The sequence below is a fragment of the Dermacentor andersoni genome, chromosome 2, assembly GCF_023375885.2.
Source record: "Dermacentor andersoni chromosome 2, qqDerAnde1_hic_scaffold, whole genome shotgun sequence".
Classification (NCBI taxonomy): Eukaryota; Metazoa; Arthropoda; class Arachnida; order Ixodida; family Ixodidae; genus Dermacentor; species Dermacentor andersoni.
The window spans coordinates 148,251,789-148,269,241 of record NC_092815.1 but is presented as its reverse complement, the minus strand read 5'-3'; the positions used below and the strand labels follow the sequence as shown (position 1 = coordinate 148,269,241).

Here is a 17,453-nt window from a genome sequence, read left to right as displayed (position 1 = left end):
ATCCATTGCCACATGTTAAATCTATGTTTACTGTCCATTGTTACTAGGTGAGGCTGCCTTTCTATTACCCGCTACTTTCCTCTTTGCGATGGCCCCCGACAATTCAGGAATGGACTTTATACTATCCGCCTCCGATGGCAGATACTCATCGTCGTCATCCCCTCGCGTCTCAATTTTCCTAAGTCTTTTCTCCGCCGTTAGTCTCCATTTCCACAATTTGTCCACTTTAAAGTTGGTCGTTTCCACTGTCTCTCTTATCGCTTTAATTGGATCTTTTATTTCACTGAGGGCTGAGAAGACTGACTCATCCTCGAAACTCACCGCCCTCTTCTTAGGGGCAGGAGATTTGGATTCTCCTGGATCGCTGCTTTTGCTTACAGGTCTATCTATCTCTACTCTAGCAGGGCTCGACTGGTCTTTTTGACGAAGCTCTACTACCTGCCTGGTCAATTCTTCATTAGCTTTTCTTAAAGAAGTTACTTCTTTAATTAATTGCTCTATTCTAGCATCATTGTCATCACCCACAGCAGCCGAGGTGCCCCCAGCAACTCTCGCCATACCTTTTACTTTGTCAGCCCAAGTGGTTCCTGGCGTCTTCTTTCGCCAGGTATTGAGTCCCTTTGCACGAAGCGCACCTGCGCTTCCCTTGACTTGGGGCGCCTTCTCTCCCTGCATAGTGAACGATGCCTGGATCTGGTGCGACTCCTAGAGCGTGAGTGCCCCCTGTCCTCGGGCCGATGGTTGGGCGCCAGCTGTTGCGCTTCCGACTGCACTCTTGTTGATGACCGAGTCCTGTTGCGCTCTCTTCGACGAAGTCGTACGACGTAAGGGATTTGAAATCTTTGCTTACAAAACTTGTCGCCGGTAGCCAGTGGGGTGATCGCCTTCACGAAATTTACACTTAGGTACACACACATGTTCATCTCCTGGGTCGCGAGTTCCACATCCCCTGCACTGAACAAAGTCAGGTGTTGGACACACATCAGAGCGGTGCCCGACCCTTCCGCAGGTGAAGCAGACGTCGAATTGCTTCCTGTAGAGGTAGCATCTCACTAGTGTGGATCTGTGCCTGACAAAACTGGGCACTTTGAGTCAATCGAAAAGTACGATGACCAATCCCGACGTCTTGATGCGCTTGGCAGCCAGCGCAAGCGGGTTCAAGTCATGCACGATGTTTCTTGTTATTATAGGTTGCGAGTCTCTGATGTCCACTCTTCGGATGACGCCTTTGCATGTGGCATGTGGTGCCGCTTCGTATGCATTTGCCTCGTATTTCGCTTCCATAATCTCGAAAGACTTGATTCTAACGTACTTCGCAGCATGTTCGGGCTTAGGTGTGCTGACTACGATGATATTTTGAGTGAAGTTCGGGCAGACAAATCTTCACGGGCCTCCTCTTCCGTTAGGCCGGACGCCTCGATGACTGCGGAACCAATCGTGGTGGTGCTCACCTTGTTCAAATTGAGCCCTCCTCGAGGTCGTATAATGATTTTTCTGTGCTCCTCGGGCAGTTGAGGCATCCTCGAAGCTTTGATAATCCGATTCTTGACCATTCCACCGACGGCGGTTCCCTTGACTCCATGCTCTCGCTGATTACGTGGCAATGTGCTGTCCTGATCCACAGCCTTTGTGCTAGCTCGTGATCTTCGGCCAGCCACTACTTGCCAGCCGTAGTCGTCCTGACCATTGTTTCCTTCATTTCCAGTAAAATCCTCATCTTCCATGTTTGTATCCGCCATGGCTGCGGTCAGGTGGGCTTACTAGGCCCAACAAAGGCCCCACTCCTCACTAAGGACCAGAAAACGTTCCGTAAGATTGTGAAAAAACAAGCCCCACCTCGAATCTTGGTGTCAGTAGATTCGCCGTCGCTTCGCGGATCCAGTGGTATGCTTTTTTTCGTTGCACTCTCAAAACTGACGAGCGGAGCATGGAAAAAGAAACGGAGCCGATGCTTCCACGTCTGCACTGCTCGGCGCTTCTTCTTTTCTCTCCCATACCTGGTGGCAGTTGTGTAATTATTTAAAATAAACTTTCTTCTCGTTTCTTCGAACTGTCGACCTCATCTGACCAACAGGCAATTCTCGGCGGCAGATACGGACAATGGCGTGGTTTCACTTAGGTAGCTTAGCGCGACGCCCCGTTATAGCGAAGGCCACCTACCATGCTTTAGGTGCCCCGGCGGCGTAGGTAGGCGATCCTCTGAGTCACCCCAGTGTCGGTACTACGAAGTCCTGGCCCGCATCACAACACTTGCATTTAGGCCGGCGCGAGAGCTCGAAATTGCACATTCAAAGCAGATAAAAAAGGAATATGGGCGCATTGATAATCACTTAGTTCGAGCGCATTAGATTTCCCGAGTGGAAATGAATCTTCTGAGGGACATCAGTACGGCTTTTTTTCTTCTTTGTGTAGGAGGCTTTTATGATTTTGTAGCAACGTCCAATTAATGCTTCATATTCTCGCACAAATGCGAAGGCACTTTAAATAGCAACTGTTCCTGAGAGATCAATCGAACGCACTTGTCTTTTGAGGACACGTAGTTGCGAAAGTAAAACTACGTAGTTTCATGCTTCGCAAAAGAGTGCAGGCTCCTTTTGAGCAGTAATGTCCGCCAAAAAGAAAAAGTACTTTAGTTGTACTCGTAAATTGCCTGCTTGCAAAAAATAAAGAGGACCACTGTTTATGTGAGCAGAGTCTTGATAAGTGTGCAAATGCGCAAGGACGAAAGAGGGATGGCGACACCACCCTCAAGTTCCCGCGCCAGGTCGGCATGAAGTCATGAATTTTTACGGCGTTTGCTCGGGCCCTAAATATCCTTATTTGTTTTTCTTTTGGTAAAGAGCAACTGCAACGTACTCATGAAAAGCTAAACATTAATCTTAGCAAGCTTAAAGAATTGGTTAATCAGTCAGAACAGCCAAATTACAAAAATATGCTTCGAAATGCGTGACCTCCCAACGACGTAGAGGCGCTGGTGTTTCGGGGCAAAGTTAACGAAAGGAACTTTGACCTTGATTTTTTTTTTATTTCTAGTGATAAACGTACTAGACCGACATTAGTAGAGTCAGACTTTTGAAATAATGTTTCATTCGTCTAGACTAACTCTGTTTTTTTCTGTTTACTGTCTGTGTAAGGAGGTTGCTGTTGTTTCTTCAGCAATCAAAAGTGCTTGTAGGAGTCACGTTAGTAATAAAGTGCGGATTACCTGACAGCTGCAAAAAATATCGGGGGGTGTGTACAGTTATTGATGGCGTAATAACGTTATTCGACTGCGCTGGGCAAACGAAGAGGCATTATGAGAATTCATGTCTGCGCAGCATTATTGTAAAAGCAGGATGATTAACGAATCAGAGGAATTTTGCTATGTTGTGCTCCATAATAAATTCCGCATGTCATTCACCTTCATAGATATGGAAAGCAGTTTGCAGTTTAAAAAGTATCCGTGAAGGAAAGTTGTTCTTTTCTTTTATCCTACTTACTTTTCTTTTCTGTACGTTGTACATCTTGAAAGTCCAAATACCTTTTCCAGGCTCTTTATTCGCAATGTGTTTTGAATAGTTCGTAGTTTCATCAATATTTGTGCTTCAAATGATTCGTGGTTGCACCAGCTGAATATGAAATGGTCGTGAAGTGTCCGATATAAATATATCGCACACTGATCAAAAGGATGGTAGGTATGCTAAAAAATCTTGCACGTGTCAGCGATGCAAGGTCACTTGATGCTCATGAGACCACGACCGGGAGAAGTGGGTCCTTGCCGCACTAATCATGAGACTACGACGAACACCGTCACCATGATGATGAAAACAAGTTGAAATTCGTTTACACGATATGTACAGGCTGGTGACTCTATCAGAATCCCGGCCGCTTCTGCCGACAGTGGGGTTCGGACGGCCAAAAATAACATCTCCATGCAGTAGGCGAGGAATTCCTCGGAAGATTTCCTTGTTGTGGTCCATCGCTGGACAGTTGGGACATCGGAGGATCTGGATGTGGGTGCGAGCTATGGCCGGGGCCAGGCTGACGGGAAGCCAGTTCATCCTCAACAGAGTGGGCGTGGGTGGTCAAATCACGTTCACTCAAAAAGCGCGCTTATCTTGACAAAGGACAGCCAGCGGGAGAGTTGGCCGGCCTTGGGACGCTGAAATTCAGGCCGAACAAAACAATACGCTATGGTTACCCTAATGGTGGCTCCAAGTAAAAATGCTGGCTACCTAGCGGCCACGCCTGGAAATAGCCGATCCAGGTTCAGGTTTGAACTGAAATAGGATGTCCTGTTACGGCATGCGCTGAATGCCTCGTAGTCCTCAAATCCTGGGGATGCCGCAGCGCACAAGCCCGAGAATGAAAAAAAAAATATACAGATTTCGAAAGGCATGTCCTGTTTGCTATTATGCGTTCCATCACAGAGGAAAGTCAGCAATGTATGATTTCGTCGTTTATAGAAAGAAGCAGACAGCGCGCATCCGACAGCGACTTGGATAAGAAATTTCCGCATTGGGAAAAGGTGACATATACTACACAGGTATCGAACTGTGGCGCCTTCTTTATTCCCGCGGAATAGACCATTGCTTTCTTTTTGTTTATTTGCGGGGTATATACTTTATTCGGTAGGTGCTTTGATAAATTATTGCGATGTAACCTTATGCCTCATTTATATTTTGTTCATATGTAGTTTTCTGCCCCAGCGTTAGTGTTAATTATGTTTTAAGCAGCAGGAATGTTCTCAGTAATGTACTTTGGTCAGCACGCACGCTAGCAGGAATGATAACTGCCTCGGTAGGTCTGAACTTGGTCATAACACATGGTATGCCGCGAAGCGACGTACCGTTTTCATAACATGTCCTAGTTTAACGGCACAAGCAGAAGGCGCTGTTTCCTCATTCAACGCTGTGAGTTCCTAGTTTGTTTGCTTGCAAGAACTTTAGAAGCAACAGGAAATAGCGCTTGTTCCAGCCTTCGAGCGTTTCACCAGCGCATAGCGCCGCTGTAGTTCGTTTTCCGACCCTGTGCACAGAGTTAAATTTCATTACAACTAGTTGAATTCGCTTCCAAGTCATGCATATATAGTGATACAACTGACACTGCCAAAAGAATACCATCGATACATTTTGGAAATCTGTTGTAAGAAAGTTAACTTGGTCCTATTGTTTGTTATTTGCTTTCCACGTTTCACCAAGTTTGAGAATTTCTGCCGGTGGCAGGTGTCTGCCGTGTTCTGAAGACCAGGCCCTACTTCGAACGCTGCGTACTGCGAATACGAACAAGGGCCAGTCTTCGGACGCAGACGACCCCATTGTACATATCAATTGACTATATAAAGAAGGTGCACCCCGACTCACAAACGGAATTCGCATTTGGTTTTATACCAAGACACACAGACCAGGTAACATTACAGTTTTTCAGCCTCGTTCTATCAGTGTAGAATATCCGTACAAAGCTTCTGAAACCACGACAGATGTGACTGCCTATATATTCCGAGGTGCTGTATGGGAGATACTGCAACACGAGTCGCAGTGAGGAGCTGCCATTGAAGGCCGAAAACTGTCAAGTATCGTGCCTGTAGCAGTGGAGCAACCCATCGAACGAGTGCTTGCGCTGTTCAGCTGGCCCGCTACACACAAACACCTGCTTTTTTATCCTTCGGCTCACTTGAAAGACTTTTTGTCTTCAAAAAAATCCTCCGTGGCTCCCTGTGTAGGCCGGATGTTCGCACGTACAGCGCAACTATTTCCGCGATTTCGACGCTCAAATCCTTAAGACCGACCAAAGGTGATCGGCAGCAACGGCTCTCTTGGCTTTCATGAAACACCTGGATTCGACGCCACGAATAATAAACGTGACCACAGCACCATGCGAAAGTGCCACCTTGAACTTGGACGTCGTATCCATCTTTGTTTGTTTGGACGGTGTTGCGAGTTCAAGTAGCATATTCTGTAGCTGTCAATAATGCTGAATAACTGAATGTATGATTTATCAGTTGGTTGGTCGGCTATATATTGACGTTCTTAAGCTTGTGGGCTTTCAGAAACGCTGCAATGAATGATTAATTTTGAACACCTGGTCTTTTGCGCTGAGGATAAAAAACTTGGTACACTGCCGTACTGCAGCTCCTCTCATTGAAATGTGGCCGGCAGAACCGGCCGCAGTTCCTCTTGTCCTTGCGCTTTTTTTTTCTGCCCTTGGAGCGGGTGGGTGTATCTTTCAGGAAACTATGCATATCCCGATTTTTTGTCTCTCTGTGAGTTCTATATCCTTATACTGATATGGAGGAGTGGAGGGAGTGGCGAGGAGGGCGTTAGTATGCTAATAGTATCGGTGCGCAGCCGCCGCCGGTGCATTAGTTAGGAGCAATATGTGGCACATGTTGGCTATTTGCTTTCTTTTGGTAAAGATGACCCCAGTAGCAGGCATTACTTATCGTTAGAAAACTGGCGTATACGATCTGGCTTACAATACCAGCCAAACGAAGAAATGTTATGTGCGGCCGAATGGGCCTAATATTTTTGTTAAGTTATCTGTCAGGTCACGCGTCGAAATTGTTTAGTAATAGCGGAACGCGCGTCTACTGGAATGAATCCGAGCGATTTCTGCACACTCTGTTGAAGCCTCAAAGCTTGTAGTGTTTTGAAATGAAGTGCCTCACACCTTGTTTTTTTTTTCTCTTACTTTCTTTTTATCACTTGTTGAGCAATTTATTCAGGAATTGTGCTCTGCATAACTGTCGCATTTGACTATGCATATTTGTAGTCACCAAAATTAAATTTTCACCTATTGATTGTAGTAGAATACTGATTATTTTGACATTTCCTTATATGCACTTTGCAGGTCTCCGACAGCTGGCTTGGGATATTAAAGACTGGCGCCTTGAAAGATTTCTGTCGCCACAAAAGCCTTCGTCACTGCAGCAGCTTTGACTCGCAAGGAGTAGGACGGAAGGCAATTCGCACGCCTGGCCAACTGTTCCATTGCAGTAAATATACGATATGCAGTTAGGGCAGCTCTGACGGAATCCGATATCGGTTTCAGCCAGCAAGAATACGTCGGGTCCCTTCGGCCGTTAACTTTCCTCCTATCTTTTTTCACGTTATGGTTGCAGTATCGAGAACGCGTTAAAAACTTAACTTGAACGATTTTTACGTGAGGGATACGAAACTCACAAAACAAAAATAGGTTTGCTTTGGAGGAACCTTCTAGGGCCAGAGTGAGGAGATGTGTGGTTTCGAAAGCTTGATATTAAGACGCTAGACACGTAGGAATAGTCACAGAATGACTTATTGCTGGATTTACTGTTTTAGAAGGAACTTACCCTGGCTAAGGGTTTCAAGTTAATAATTTTGCTTGCATACTCAGCTCTACCGTGACAATAGATCAATGCGGCAGTGCATCTTGAGAAGCTGCACTATAAACAGCCTAACAAAATGTCTTAATTCAGAACTTCTTCGTGAAATTATGTTTTGCTTATCGATATGCACCGTTTCATTCGCCGAACAGTTCAACGGAAATTGGTTCTAACTACAGTGAAGCAATGCATATTTGCAGAAGAACGACATCGTTCATTAATTCTGCTTTTGATGGAAGATGCAAGTCTTTCCTGCAGCGAAGTGCATTAAGTCGATTTGCCTTCTTTGGCTTTATATTTTGATTTCGTCGCCCATTGCCTCCCCGAAGTCGCATACTTGAAGTGCGCTCACGAGCCATTTTGTTGTCCCCTCACTATGCTGTAGTGGCAAGCAAGAAGTGAATGAAAGCAATAGCAATTGTTTTTTTCAGCTGCGGTTTGTCAGGGCGCTAAGGCTCGTGGAAACGGCCTTGAATCATGGCATTCATGCAGGCGTTCGCACAGCCATCACATAACTGGCTTATACGTGAAACTGTTCCTGCCAGCCAGGAGAAAATAGAACTTACTTCCAATAGAGCTCATCTGACTGAAGGAATGTTTTGGTCTCCCACAAGTAGAAATCGCACCGCCGTATGTCCTACCATGTTCTTCCTCGCCGAAAACGTTGCAGAAACTTTCGAAGGCGTAAATCATGTCAGTTCTTATGGAATCCATACCATATGCTACATAACGGCTTATTCTGTAACACTGATTTAACTGTAATCACTTGGCTGAGGGGTACCCCTCTAAATTACGAGGAGCCGTCAGAGAAGCCAGCAGGCGTTCTCTGAAAGAATCATATTTGTATCGTGTCGTGAAAAAGTGCTGTGCAGCGAGAGACTTCGCCTTGTGAGTGACTGCTAAGGGAAACTGACTTTTTTTAAGAGTGAAGGAGCGCTGGAGCGTCCGAGGTAACTACAAGAGCGTAGGCGAAAGTGAAGAGCCAATACCGTAGACAGCGGAGCCCAGTTAAGTAAGACAAGTCTCAAAAAGGCAGGAGGCGTGACGCCGGAATGGGAGCATGGCGCCACGCCTAGGAACCTTTGCTGGCCATGCGTACAGCGCTCAACGGCACAGTCAACGAGATCGGCGGTGGGCCGTACACTGCCCGGACGACTACCGCTACTACCGAAATGGCCGGCATGTCATGGACGTCTAGCACGCGGCCCACTCCTCCTAGGCTGGGAAACGCACTGCGGCCGCCTAAGCCAACAGGTAAGGAAAATAACATTTTATTCCTACAGTGGGCAGAGGAAGATCCGCCCCGTCATAGAAAGCAGAAAAAGAACAATAAAACAAGAGCAGCACAGCTATGTAAGTTTTTCGCACACCGTTCGTAGGAAACACTAGGGCTCTGTGTGCGGGCTGTTCTTAGCGGTGCTTCATCAACAGCGCCCTGGTCTAACGGCCGCTTCGGCGGTCCCAAGAAGGCTGCGTTTCTGGACCATCGCGGTGAGCTTTCACCGTTGCAGCTGTAGAAACTTTTCGCTGACCGATGCCGTGAAGGCGCTACAACGCGACTTGTGAAATATAATTACGGTTTACTGACTAAGAATAAAGAAACGCGCAATTAAGTTGACCATTGGAGTAACTTATACGCGAGTTAGCTTTCATTTAATAACTATACACAAATACGTTTCAAAGCGAAGTTTCGCGACGCAAGTCGCAGGAAACGCTCTAAGAGATGCAGTGTCCAGCGCCTCTGGTGTTGCCTGTCGTAAAAATCTTTTGCCGTTGCTTGTTTTCTCACGAAGAGGATAATTAAAGCGGCTGTAGAGAATATTGCTCTAGTTTTCTAGCAGGATTTGGAATCTTGTGCGAATGGAAAAATACCGCTGCACACTTTTAGGCAATGATTATCGCTCCACACTTGGACTTACGTGTTCGACGTCGCGAGATCAGCCTATGTTCATGATGCCATTGCTCCTCAAACTTTCTGCGAAGCGTTGCAGAGCCCCTTTAACAGCTTCGATGCAAAATCTCCTCAAAATGGGAAAAGCTTTCACGACGAAGGACTTAATTTAAGACACTCGAAAACACGATGTGTCGTTTGCTAAGTGATCTTCAACGACATAACTGCTGATGTCCCCGGGGGATTCTTGGGTTTTCTGATTTCACTTTACCCTCAGATTAAATAAGCGCTGTTACAAAAAAAAAAAGTTTGTGGGGCAACGAAGTACTGCCGTGAACGAATTTTGCAATTTTTTTCTTTGCATGACATTATGTGTTGGTTTCATACCAACGTGCCATGTTGATGGGAGAGAACGCGCTTCGAACAGAAGGAGAACACGGCCAGAAAGCAGCACGTTTCATGAGTTTTTCTTTAGATCACATACAGGTGTACATCTGGTGGAACCAATCTCCTTGACGTGCTTTCACTCATGCTTTGTCGATCTCATCACCTGTCTCATCCGCAAATATTATTTGGGGCTTGAGAAATATCTTCCCGCGATATATACATATGCATATATATATATATATATATATATATATATATATATATATATATATATATATATATATATATAGAGAGAGAGAGAGAGAGAGTACTTTCGCAGAAGCTCCCACGCATTATGGCGAAAGGCTCCACAAATTGGTAATTTGTGCTCGACATTGTCCGTCGTTGACATAGATGTCAATCTAGTAGCTAAATTTTTTTAAATATGCTGGTATCTTGATGTCAGAAGTTCGGCGATATGGAATCTGCACTTATATACCCACCGTGGTTGCTCAGTGGCTCTGGTGTTGGGCTGCTGAGCACGAGCTCGCGGGATCCGAACCCGGCGACGGCGGTCGTTTCGATGGGGGCGTAACACGAAAACACCTGTGGTACTTAGATTTAGGTGCACGTTAAAGAACCCATAGGTGGTTTAAATTGCCAGAGTCCTCCACTACGGTGAGCCTCATTATCAGAAAGGGGTTTTGGCAAGTAAAACCACGTAATTAAAATAAAAAAAATCTGAACTTATAAAATTCTGTTTTCAAAACTCGTGGTAAATCAGATGTATCAATGACTGAAATTGAATTAAGCTAGAGTTTTTCAGCAAAGAACATTATGCAGATCCGTCGCGCATGTTGGTCTCTCTGTAAGACAAAACTATCATGAATCTTTTAGTTAATAAATGCGATGCGTGCACTTGTGATTATTCTTTATTTATGAAACGTGTAATCTCTAAGCACGACATCGGTCCCATCATTCAAGCCACGCAATGTTTGCGTTTGTGCGCTCCATTGTTCACATCATCATCATCATCATCATCATCATAAGCCTGGTTACGCCCACTGCAGGGCAAAGGCCTCTCCCATACTTCTCCAACAACCCCGGTCATGTACTAATTGTGGCCATGCCTTCCCTGCAAACTTCTTAATCTCATCCGCCCACCTAACTTTCTGCCGCCCCCTACTACGCTTACCTTCCCTTGGGATCCAGCCCGTAACCCTTAATGACCATCGGTTATCTTCCCTCCTCATTACATGTCCTGCCCATGCACATTTATTTTCTTGATTTCAACTGAGATGTCATTAACTCGCGTTTGTTCCCTCACCCAATCTGTTCTTTTCTTATCCCTTAACGTTACACCTATCATTCTTCTTTCCATAGCTCGTTGCGTCGTCCTCAATTTAAGTAGAACCCTTTTCGTAAGCCTCCAGGTTTCTGCCCCGTAGGTGAGTACTGGTAAGACACAGCTATTATATACTTTCCTCTTGAGGGATAATGGCAACCTGCTGTTCATGATCTGAGAATGCCTGCCAAACGCACCCCAGCCCATTCTTATTCTTCCTATTATTTCCGTCTCATGATCCGGATCCGCCGTCACTACCTGCCCTAAGTAGATGTATTCCCTTACGACTTCCAGTGCCTCACTGCCTATTGTAAATTGCTGTTCTCTTCCGAGACTGTTAAACATTACTTTAGTTTTCTGCAGATTAATTTTTAGACCCACTCTTCTGCTTTGCCTCTCCAGGTCAGTGAGCATGCATTGCAATTGGTCCCCTGAGTTACTAAGCAAGGCAATATCATCAGCGAATCGCAAGTTACTAAGGTATTCTCCATTAACTTTTATCCCCAATTCTTCCCAATCCAGGTGTCTGAATACCTCCTGTAAACACGCTGTGAATAACATTGGAGAGATCGTATCTCCCTGCCTGACGCCTTTCTTTATTGGGATGTTGTTGCTTGCTTTATGGAGGACTACGGTGGCTGTGGAGCCGCTATAGATATCTTTCAGTATTTTTACATACGGCTCGTCTACACCCTGATTCCGTAATGCCTCCATGACTGCTGAGGTTTCGACAGAATCAAACGCTTTCTCGTAATCAATGAAAGCTATATATAAGGGTTGGTTATATTCCGCACATTTCTCTATCACCTGATTGATAGTGTGAATATGATCTATTGTTGAGTAGCCTTTACGGAATCCTGCCTGGTCCTTTGCTTGACAGAAGTCTAAGGTGTTCCTGATTCTATTTGCGATTACCTTAGTAAATAGTTTGTAGGCAACGGACAGTAAGCTGTTTGGTCTATAATTTTTCACGTCTTTGGCGTCCCCTTTCTTATGGATTAGGATTATGTTAGCGTTCTTCCAAGATTCCGGTACGCTCGAGGTCATGAGGCATTGCGTATACAGGGTGGCCAGTTTTTCTAGAACAATCTGTCCACCATCCTTCAACAAATCTGCTGTTACCTGATCCTCCCCAGCTGCCTTCCCCCTTTGCATATCTCCCAAGGCTTTCTTTACTTCTTCCGGCGTTACCTTTGGGATTTCGAATTCCTCCAGACTATTTTCTCTTCCATTATCATCGTGGGTGCCACTAGTACTGTATAAATCTCTATAGAACTCCTCAGCCACTTGAACTATCTCATCCATATTAGTAATGATATTGCCGGCTTTGTCTCTTAACGCATACATCTGATTCTTGCCAATTTCTAGTTTCTTCTTCACTGTCTTTAGGCTTCCTCCGTTCCTGAGAACATGTTCAATTTTATGCATATTATACTTCCTTTTGTCAGCTGTCTTACGCTTGTTGATTAACTTCGAAAATTCTGCCAGTTCAATTCTAGCTGTAGGGTTAGAAGCTTTCATACATTGGCGTTTCTTGATCAGATCTTTCGTCTCCTGCGATAGTTTGCTGGTATCCTGCCTAACGGAGTTACCACCGGCTTCCATTGCACACTCCCTAATGATGCCCACAAGATTGTCGTTCGTTGCTTCAACACTAAGGTCCTCTTCCTGAGTTAAAGCCGAATACCTGTTCTGTAGCTTGATCTGGAATTCCTCCATTTTCCCTCTTACCGCTAACTCATTAATCGGCTTCCTATGTACCAGTTTCTTCCGTTCCCTCCTCAGGTCTAGGCTAATTCGAGTTCTTACCATCTTGTGGTCACTGCAGCGCACCTTGCCGAGCACGTCCACATCTTGTATGATGCCAGGGTTAGCGCAGAGTATGAAGTCTATTTCATTTCTAGTCACGCCGTTCGGGCTCCTCCACGTCCACTTTCGGCTATCCCTCTTGCGGATTAAGGTATTCATTATCCACACATTATTCTGTTCCGCAAACTCTACTAATAACTCTCCCCTGCTATTCCTAGTGCCTATGCCATATTCCCCCACTGCCCTGTCTCCAGCCTGCTTCTTGCCTACCTTGGCATTAAAGTCGCCCATTAGTATAGTGTATTTAGTTTTCACTCTACCCACCGCCGATTCCACGTCTTCATAGAAGCTTTCGACTTCCTGGTCATCATGACTGGATGTAGGGGCGTAGACCTGTACAATCTTCATTTTGTACGTCTTATTAAGTTTCACAACAAGACCTGCCACCCTCTCGTTAATGCTATAGAATTCCTGTATGTTACCAGCTATATTCTTATTAATCAGGAATCCGACTCCTAGTTCTCTTCTCTCCGCTAAGCCTCGGTAGCACAGGACGTGCCCGCTTTTTAACACTGTATATGCTTCTTTTGTCCTCCTAACTTCACTGAGCCCTATTATATCCCATTTACTGACCTCTAATTCCTCCAATAGCACTGCTAGACTCGCCTCACTAGATAACGTTCTAGCGTTAAACGTTGCCAGGTTCATATTGCAATGGCGGCCTGTCCGGAGCCAGTGATTCTTAGCACCCTCTGCTGCGTCGCAGTTCTGACCGCCGCCATGGTCAGTTGCTTCGCAGCTGCTGGGGACTGAGGGCCGGGGTTTGATTGTCGTGTTTATATAGGAAGTTGTGGCCTAGTACTGCACCAGGGGGGCCAACCCTGCTCTGGTGAGGGAGTGCGTTACCGGTTCTGGTCACCGGGACCAGGCCACACTCCAGGTCTGTTTGTGCAATTTTATCAACACGCGGTTTTTTTTTAATCCGGTGGAAAATGGCCGGCACCGGGATTCGAACCACGGACCTCTTGCACGCGAGGCGGGTGTTCTACCTCTGCGCCACCGCGAATCACCGTTGTTCACAAGCTGTGCTGAAATGTAACCACCAGTTCAGGTTGGCGCACACAGTGAGGCGACGTCTGATCGCTGTCGGTGGAAGCTTAGTGAACGGAGCTATAAGCATGCAGAGAGAAGAATGACACACACGCGATTTACCCTTTATGTCACAGTAGCTATCTATATGTACACCATTGCATTATTTTTAATAGGATCACGCGAGCACCGACCGCCCGGTTTATCAGCGTCTCATAACGGCGAGGAGCGGCGAGATTGGCGATATATTGCGCAAGCGCACAATACACACTCCCGTGCGAACATCATTTGCTACGCTGTTCGCATCAAAAAGACACACACCTGGCAAGGCCTCTCTGTGCATTCGCGTTTGCGAAAAGTCCATGCGAGAATAGGCGTAGATTACGATGTTTCATCTGCAAGACACGTTGAATTTTTTTTTTCTTTTTAGTACCGGAGCCCCAGCATGCGCTAGAGAATAGAGATAATAAAGAAAGGAAATTTAAGAGCACATGCAGGGTATTGTTATACAAAAAGAAACAGAAGCGATGATTGAAAATACCTGTAGTTGCTATTGCCTTGCTGTTTCTTCCGGTGCGCAGAAACAGCTAGGCCCTAGCGGACAACAAAGGCAGGAAGTGTGAATTCCTGAAGTGAATAACTTCGCAGACGGCATTTGAACTAGAAAATTGCGAATGGTGTCGCTGATTTTGCCGTTGTAAGGCGCTGCAGTGTGGTTGATGCTTGCGCGTTATGATTACAAATTGAAAGGGGGCACATTTGAGGCTTCTATGCACACTGAGTCACTGTCGCACACGCCTGTTTTGATGGATTGGTGAGGGATGGTACGTGTACGCAGTGGCGCTATAATGACGGTTAGCGAAAAATAAATTATTTCACAGAAATAATTGAATATCGCGCGCTTTTCAGGTGATAATTCATTCTCTCATATTGCAAATACGCACACACACACACACACACACACACACACACACACACACACACACACACACACACATATATATATATATATATATATATATATATATATATATATATATATATATATATGACAACAATATGTCATGCGGCGAAGCAATTACGGAAGATATAGACGAGGCAAACTTATCTATGATTTACTTATTTTTGCATACTGCAGCGTAATAAGCGCTATAGCAGGAGTGGGTTAATAGAGGGAAATTATACAAAGATAAATACGGTACAACTATGAAGATGATGTGCTAGGACCGTTCATTCTGGATGACAGATACAAACCTTCGGGGTGAGCGTGAGCGAATAGACCCAGGTATGGAATTCCAGGTTTTTCAACGAGGCAAAAAGTTCAACTTAAACATATTAGTGCCTGCAAAGCAGCTCATCAAGTTCAAGTCGTGATGTCGTCGCTTCGATGACTCTGGCGCGAGCTTTGTATAGTTGTTTTTTGAAACTCTAGCGGAAAAATTGACGATTCTGTGCAAGAAATCTAACGACCCTATGCGGCGGCGTGAATACTGCCAAAAAAAAGAATTCAGGGAACGAAGTGCAGAGGATAGTGAAAAGCCACGATTATCACGGAGACATATAAGCTTACAGATTTTTTCTGAATTTCCTGTAGCCCGTAATATCGCACTGTTTATAAGAGTTCCAAACGACAGATTCCTAGTCTATCGTGCGACAGATTAGCGACTTATATAGCAGTAGCTTAGTACCTTTTAAATAGTTGGACATTGTATGACGGAGGTGAGCTAATATTTTAGTGCTTTGTTATAAATGTAATCAATGTCATTAGACCAGGACATGTTATGAGTAAAAAGAACACCGAGATATTTGTACTCAGATGCCCTGCACACAGCGCGGTTATTGAAGGTGTAATAAAGAAGAGAAGGCTAAGGTTTTTTTTACAAATGGCAAACTCTGTCTGGGCAAACTCTGTGTCTTAGGCGCTGTTTTATTTTCTGAAATGATTCTTCAACCGCATGGATGGTAACCATCAGAGATAGCAGAAGCCTATGCGCTCTGATGTGCGAGACGTACTTGCAAGTGGCTAGATCGACCCCTTTGGTCGACCCGTTGTCGATGGCATTGGACACCCAAATTTGCACCTATACCGCCCGCCTGAGTGCCCCGACTCCCTGGCTGCGCCGTGGATGGATGGATGGATGTTATGAGCGTCCCCTTTGGAACGGGGCGGTGGGTTGCGCCGTCAAGCTCTTGCTATTGTACTGCCTAATGTCCTACCTAGGTTAAAGAATGAAAAAAAAACACACTATGAACTACCACGCCCAAATTTTCTGATCTCCTATTGCTAACTGTGCTTTTGAACGTCTCCGTCTTTTGTCGTTTCCCTGCTTTTCTTCCACCAATGCTCCAATCGCCTCTTACTAATGCTTATTGCGGACATGTTTGCTTTACCACTGCTCCCGCTGAACCCAAGGGTTTCAAGGAGGCCAGTGGTGCCTAAATCGACCGCTGGGTAGACGTCTTCACATTCTAATAAAACATGCTCCGTCGTTTCCCTAGCTTTACCGCAGCAAGCACATGCCTCTTCTTCCTTCTTATATCTCGCTTTATGGGTGCGTGTTCTAAGGCATCCCGATCTCGCTTCGAAAAGTAATGATCTTCTCTTTTAGTTATCATAAATGGTTTCTTTCCTGATTTCGTTTTTTCCTCTTAAGTAGTTACTCATGGCAGGTTTCTTTTTCATTGCCGCCACCCATGAGATTATTTCAGCCTCTCTGACTTTCCGCTTGACCTTCTTTGTTGCTGTGTTGCCCACCATACAGGCCGCATACTTGCTGGTAAGCTTCCTCGTTCTTTCGCTCTACTGTGAATCAATGTTTTTCCTGTACAGATACCTGAGCACCCTCCCAGCCCAATTACTTTCTTCCATATTCCTCAGCCGTTCTTCATACTCAGTTTTACTGCGAGCTTCCCTCACTTCAAAACTAGTCCAGGCCATATCGCCCTGCACAGCTTCATTTGTAGTCTTCCCGTGAGCGCCTAATGCGAGGCGACCCACTGACTTTTGGTTCCCGTTGAGTCCAGATTGTACCCCTGATTTAAAGTAAACAAGAGCCTTTCCAAAAGTAAGTCCTGGAACCATCACACCTTTCCACATACCTACCTCGGAGGACCGCGTACCTATTGTATCCCCATAGCGATCTGTTCTTCCTTATGGCTGCATTTCTCTTCCCCTTTACTTTTATGTTTTTTTGCCTGTGTTTCCAGATATCTATTGCTATATATCCTGCTTTCCTCACGAGCGCGACCCCTGGCGGCAAGCGCAGCAAAGCGAGTGACCACGTGTGAGCGCAGATCATGCGGCTTTTCGTTATAGATGAGGAGTTTACCGTCTTCTTTTAGACCACGCTACTTTCGAGATCGACCCGCATTTTTTCTGAAGCGGCATCGCTGCGTCCTTGAGCCTGACATCGTCTCCGCCTAGGCAAAGAAATGCTTCGGGTTTAGAAGAGTTACCCATGCCTACGCTAACTTTCCGGGCCCCCATGACAACCTGATAAGAGTTATGCTTTTCTTTTGTAGATCAATTTTCTTGCAGGTCAATTCATTACATCAAGGCATTGATGTATATACGAGGCAACTTCTCCCACACAAAAAAAGAAAGAAAACAA

General features: G+C 45.4%; 1 protein-coding gene across 3 annotated transcripts in view; it reads left to right on the top strand.

The window, feature by feature from the left end:
- Nucleotides 1–17,453, top strand: part of LOC126540946 (uncharacterized) — a 235,580-nt gene that overhangs the window by 107,624 nt on the left and 110,503 nt on the right. For all 3 annotated transcript variants that reach the window (XM_055076151.1, XM_055076152.1, XM_055076150.1), the window contains one exon: nucleotides 6,829–8,596. In XM_055076151.1, coding sequence (XP_054932126.1) covers nucleotides 8,434–8,596 — 163 coding nt within the window. In that variant the 5' untranslated portion in view covers nucleotides 6,829–8,433. The remainder of the gene's footprint in view (nucleotides 1–6,828; nucleotides 8,597–17,453) is intronic.